Below are 6328 nucleotides of genomic sequence, written 5' to 3'. Positions count from 1 at the left end.
GTGCTGTTGAATCTCCTGGAGAACTGTCCACGCTCAATTTCCTTGGGGCTTTAGCCAATGGAGTATGGAATTGGCCACTTCCAAAAAAACCCAGATTCTTAACACTGCTCACAGCAGTGGACTTCATTCCCCTGAAGCTTTAGATTGCAGCTCCCTCTGTCTGGAAGGGACACACACAGAGCAAGGCCACTCTTGACTGCTTGTGGTTCCTTCTACCTCTGTGCACGTTGCAACTGTGCCCTCAGCTCGCAGCAGGGGTCCCTGCACTGCCACCAGAACCATTTTTGGGGAGCTGGCAGTCACTCCAAGCAGCCCCACACCCACAGCCTGGAACGCTGCACCTGACCAAGAATATACTGACACAGCTTGACAGAACCGTCAGTTCTGAGAAGGATGTTTCTGCTCTTCACATCTTGGTGGATGATGTGGTTTGAATGAAGAAATTGCAGTCCTTGCAGGCACTGAGAGAGAAAACAGAAACAGGAGGTCAAAAATGAGTGATGTGATTTCATCCCACAAGAAAGAAAACAAAGAACCTAAAAGGTTCCCTCTCCAGGGGAATGGGGAGTAATGGCAGAACAGTAATGGCCACTGAGAGGAAGAGCTTGCTGCTCCAACACTTGCAGAGCAGGACCTTTCTGAGGAAAGGCACGTCAGCTTTTGAAAGAGCAACAGCACCTGCTGTTGTAGGCTGTCCCCTGCCAACCAGCCAGGATGACTCCTGCTGCAGTGGACGTGCTTTTTCCATGCAGAGGACAAAGGAGGGGTTTGGAAAGGAAAAGTCCCTCCCTTTGGTGTGAAGCGGATCACTTTTGGGTGGGAGGTTGCATGACAAAGATTTTCTTGCTGGCCTCAGCACAGGCTTGGATGTATCACACCAGTCACCTTCCTGAAGCAAAGAGCATTTTGGCTGCACTACTATCCTTTTCAGCTGAGGACTGTGAGAAATGAGTCTTTTTTCTTTGCTGATCATTCCAAATCCTGCCACCAGCACCTTTGCTTTCACAGGCAAGGAATGCAGTGAAGACAAACTCCAGGCAAACATTTAGAGAGGCAAGGTGGAGAACAGCAAATACAAATACAAGAGACAGAGCGAGAATACAACAGCAGGAGATAAGAGTACTGGCACTGAGTACAGGGAGTGCAGGGGCACTGGCAGGCCTTTCACTTGAGATGCTTTTACTTGCCCATAGCATACCAGCAACAGAGAAACAAAGCTTGGCACAGGAAATCACTCCAGCTCTGAGGCCCTGTTTCCCAGACAATGCTGCCCAAGCCCTTGGAAACACAGATGGGATTGCTGACCTCCCGACTGATGGCTGCCATCTCATCTTCCGACAGGTAGGTCTGGCTGATGACATCGCTCAGAGTGCCTCCATCCATGTACTCCATAACCAGGGACAGTTCCTCACCCACAAGGTAGCTGAAAGAAGGACACAAGGGCATGGAGATGAATGTACATGGCTAGGTTGCTGTTTGGAAAAGATGGATCCACTCTTCTTTTCAGATCCCTTTGAGACAAAAAAAAAATAAAGGAATAGACATTCCCTCTTGGCTGTGCATTGTTTGCCATCTGTGCAGTCTCAAGGAGAAAGGTACAGCTGCGAAAAAAGAGATGTCTTAAATGGGCAGCAAGCAAAATGTGCAGTTTAGTAACAGTCCAGATAAAAAGCCTGTCATGCATGGTGTTTCTGGAAAAAAGCACCTACTCCTCCTTGCATGCATAGCAATGGAAAACAGTGGCAACAATCCAAGGGAAATCCGTGTTAGTTTACCTGGATGTAAGAAGACACTTGAATAAAATCAAGCTCCAAAACAAAGTGGTGGCTGTGAATATAGAGATCATTGATTTAGTAAGACATGATTCATCCGGGTTTTTGAACAATTTTCAAATACCATGTGCCAGCAAAGACTCATGCAGACAAAATGCAATCTCTTCCCATCCACTGGAGATGAAAAGAGCAATAATAATTAGCCAATAATTACAGCTCTATTTTCTGCCAGTGACCAAAGTGGGATCTTACCTTGCAGTTTGCAGTACGTGAACAAACATTCATAGGACAAAAGCACAACTCACCTGTCTAAACAGCTGACCAGGTTGGGATTCCTGTTCACCTTCATGACTATGAGTTCATTGACTTTTAGTTTGTTCTTCCTCAGTCCTTGAAGCTGTATTTTCTTGATGACCACCTAAAATGACATTGAAAATCAGTAACTTGAGAGGTTGGTGGCACGAGACCACAAGACACATGGAGCGAGTGATTTTGCAATGACACAGCTGAGCTGTGCCAAACTGCCTTGTGATTAGGCACTGCAGTAATTAGGAACTGACATTCCAACAGCCCATTTCTCTGCTCCCTTGGGAGCCAGTTACAGGACCCGTGGACCTCTTGACATTTTGCCTTGACCACTTGGTAACAGCGGTGTCTCAGTTATCACCCACAAACCTCTGACCACACTCTCTGCTGCGTCATTTGGGATTCAGAAGAAGTAATCCTTGCCTTAATACTCTGTGGATACATCCTGGGCTATGGGCAGGGCTTAGGGCTTTCAGGGACGCCTTGCAGATCTCTCCCTATGTGCAGTTCCCAAGTGCAGAACTGCAGTGGCTAAGGAACTACCAGTAACTTTCAGATGGATTTGCTGGCAGCCAGAAATGAGAATCCAGGACTCTGAAGCTGTAGCCCCAAAGAACAGTGAGGTGCTCGAAGGCACCACCTTTGTTTTAGCAATGGAGAGCGAGTGAGCGCGTCCTTCTCTGAAAGGAACCGCTGCCCTCCGTGCCTTCCTTCCGGCAGCTGAGGAGGACAAAGTCCCAAATGTGTTTTGTGGGCTGGCACCGGTCTGTGCTTCCTGTGCCTTTTCAGCACAGCTCTGCCCAAAGCTCCAGCCACAGCTCACACCAGAGGGGAAAGCCCTCGAGTGCAGCAGAGTCTGCAGGGGCTGTTCACATTTACCTCTCCTCCTGTGGCAGTGTTGAGTGCTTTGAAAACATCTCCAAAAGTCCTAGAAACAAAACAGAAGCAGAGAAAGGAGAAGCCACTTAGATCTTGCAGTGAAAGCCAGCCCACACAGGAGATCTGTGCTGTCAATGCCTAAGACCTGCAGGACACTGGAAGCATGGAGATGTCTTTGACAAGGCCTTCTGAGTACACTTAGAAATTCTGATCAGCACTGACAATCTAAGCCCAGTGCCTGAACACATTTGCAGCTTGTCTGACTTTACACTTGATACCTATTCCACCAGCAAAACACTTGATGCATGGTTTTGTACAATTAACATTGCTTGGACTCACCCACTGCCAATATTTTCCAGTTCAATGTATTTTAGAATAGGACTTTCCATCTTCACCATTCTCCCTGAGGGAAACAAAATGCAAGATGTTCACTTTAAAGCAGAGATCCCACCTTCTAGGAGATACAAAAGGTAGCCTCACTGTCTGGGGCTCTGAGCCCTCTCTTGGTGGACAGCTGGCTAACAACAACAGGAACAGCAACTGGAACAACAAGAAAAGAACAGCAGGCCCACAGTACAAGTGGCTGGCACAGAGACTGATTTCCAGCATCCTTTGAAGTGAGAGACCTCTAGACAGCAGGCACACAGGGAAGCACAGGGAGATACATTCAGAGGAGACTGAGACCAGAAGAGAATACCTACCAAGGCAAGTAATTTGTCATCTAGAAACATTAAGGAGAGCTGGAACTAACAGTGCCTTTGTTTTCTTGGGAATAAACACTGTGCGATTTAGAAAAAATTTCCTGCTTGCTAAGATTAAATGCACCTGGACATCTAGAATCAATTCCTCTGAACAGATGTGAAGTTCAGAACAGGAGGAATATTGCCAAGTGTTCCCATCTTTTTCACCTTGCCGCAGTTTACCAGAAGAATGCCTCTGTGTTTGTAAACCAGAGCAGCTCATGCTAGAACAAATCCCCACGGGGCTTTCAGCATCAGGACCCTCACCCTTTATGAGCAGGCTGAGCCCAAAGATGCCCTTGCCCGTGCCCCGCGTGAAGAACCGCGCCGCTTCTCTTCACCCTGACAGCGCGGATCCGTCACTCCCATTGCACTCGCCCTCTCGGCACCGCACACGTCCCCATCTTCCCAACTCGGCACGGCGGCACGGGCACAGAGGACAGCAGTGCTCCTCAGGCACCCCTGTGACACAGAGAGCTGCCCAGAGGAGATGCTGAGCCCAGGCCGTGCGAGGCAGAAGCCGGCCCAAAGCAGGGGCTGCTGCCTCAGGCAACTCCACGCTGCAGCAGCCGGGCAGCAGCGGGACCCTCCCAGCTAAGGAAGGCTCCAGCCTCTGCATTCCCACAGCCCTTAGGGGCAGGGCAGCGACCACAACAAGGCTGGCAAAGCCCAAGCATGAGCACTGACAGGCACTGATGGGAAGAAGCCAGAGTCAGCCTGAGCCTCGGACAAGCTGTTGCCCTCATTCAGGACACAACAGGATGGGCTTTGAGATCAGCCACACCAAGGCGCAGATCAGTGCCCTTTTTGTCCCAGCAGGTGATGGTAGACACAGAATCCACTGGGCTCTGGTCTCAGCCCCACCAGATCTTTTCTGAGAGCACAGCACTGGCAGCTGTTAAGGGCAAGAAGCAGATTCATTGGGTTGTGCTGCAGAATCACAAAGGGCTTGATGTGTTCTCCTAGAGACTGATCTCAGCAGGGCTTCTGCCAGTGGCTAGGACTCAAGCAGTCACAGCCTTCTGCTGATCCAGGAACAATCCCTGCTTCTGCCTTCAGCAGAGAGGGAAGCCCAGGCAAACTACACCAGTCTAAGCTGCCGTCAGAGGCAGCAGGAACACCCAGAGCTCTCTCTTGCTGCCTCGGAGCACTGCAAGCACTTCTGTGACACTAAACTGAACAGAACCCTTGGTACAGCTATGCTGACACGCGCACACAACACACTGTCCCTCAGATAAGAAAGATACCAGACGTACTCTGCTGCTCCAGGGAGTCACCCGCCATCTCCTGTTGCTGAGCAGCAGCTGGGTCAGCACGGGAGGTGAACCAAGGGCTCAGGCTCCACTTCTTCAGCTGGGGAGCAAAGGCTCCTTGGGACGGCACTGCTACTGCTGCAGCAGCTTCAGTGTCAGAGTCGGTGTAGATCTGAGACAAGAAATGAGTTGATGTCAGGAAGGTGTGGCAGAGATTGCCCTGAAATACAAGAGAGATTGCCATTTGAAATGCAAGCCCTTAGGAAGCTGCTGTCAGCCACATGCAGAGCTCCTCAACTGGATTGCTTTGGATGTCCACTTGTGAAATCAAATGGTCAAAACCAAAGGCTGGTTTTACTCGAGTTCATAGCCAGTTTCTTGTTCTAAAGGATGACCGCAGCAACGACAACTCCACTTCTCTCAAAGACTCCTTTCCCCCTCCTAGCCTGCAGATACATTTGCAGCTTCTCATTCTAATGTTCTACCTCCTGCCATGAAATTCTCTTTTTCTGCACCTTCCTCGGGATGAGCTTATCCTGCAGCATCTCTGGATGCTTCAGTTCCTGGGCCTCATGCCAGCCTCGGGGCTCTTGGTTGCCCGTCATTTGCTGGAACTCTCTGCAGGCTGCCAGGTAGGATGGCGACAGTTCCACCTCAAGTCAAACAGAACAAAGCAGTCAGAGACTACAGCTTGTCCCTGTCAGCCAGGAGTCATCGACTGGGAAGAAAGGAAAGGAAAGGACAGGAGCAGATTCACAAGGGATACAGACAACTTGTAGCTCATATTCCATTTCTATGTGAGTGACCATGTTCACCTGAAAAACACCTCAAGAAACAAGGTGACCTGGAAGAAGCCAGCAGGAGTTCATTCGGATGACTGCTGGCTAAATGGCCAGAGGAGAAATGCCACTGTCTAGAGCATCAGCTGAGATCCAGCAGAGCAGGAAGTGTCCTTGAGAGCAGCTCTGACAGAGGCCTCATCAGGATGGCACTCAGAGGCATCACCCACCCCCCTGCTGCTCTGCACTGGACAGGCAAGGAGGGCAGAAACCAACCCTTGGGTGACTGCAGTGCCTATTGCTATTTCACTCACTTGCTTTTCTGGAGCCTTTTGCTCCTGAAGGAGGCAATTCATCTTCTCTTTGATGATTTTAATTTTTTCGTCTAGCCTCTTCTTCCTTGCCTTGGTCCTAGCCTCAATTTCCTGCAGCTCTGTCTGCATCTGTTCATCAATTTTCTGTAAAGAACAACGGAAAGGACTCTCTTTCATGAGTGGAGTGGCTGACATTCCTTCACTCACCTGTTTTTGTTGATTGCCCCTCTGCACAGGGAGATTCTTCTCCTCTTGCATGTCTTCATTCATCCTCTTGGCTGCCAT

General features: G+C 49.6%; 1 protein-coding gene across 1 annotated transcript; it reads right to left on the bottom strand.

Annotated features, from left to right (window-relative positions):
• Positions 1-299: 299 nt before the first annotated feature.
• On the bottom strand, positions 300-6328 carry LOC141731844 (serine/threonine-protein kinase PAK 1-like). The gene is made up of 5 exons (XM_074558903.1): positions 6251-6328; positions 6044-6187; positions 2078-2190; positions 1306-1423; positions 300-461 (listed from the first exon to the last, which is right to left on the bottom strand). Exons 1-5 carry the CDS (start codon positions 6326-6328, stop codon positions 300-302), a joined length of 615 nt encoding a protein of 204 aa, XP_074415004.1.

Source organism: Zonotrichia albicollis, chromosome 26 (assembly GCF_047830755.1).
Source record: "Zonotrichia albicollis isolate bZonAlb1 chromosome 26, bZonAlb1.hap1, whole genome shotgun sequence".
Classification (NCBI taxonomy): domain Eukaryota; kingdom Metazoa; phylum Chordata; class Aves; order Passeriformes; family Passerellidae; genus Zonotrichia; species Zonotrichia albicollis.
Note: the sequence above shows the minus strand (reverse complement) of the source record. Positions and strands in the feature narration are given on the sequence as shown.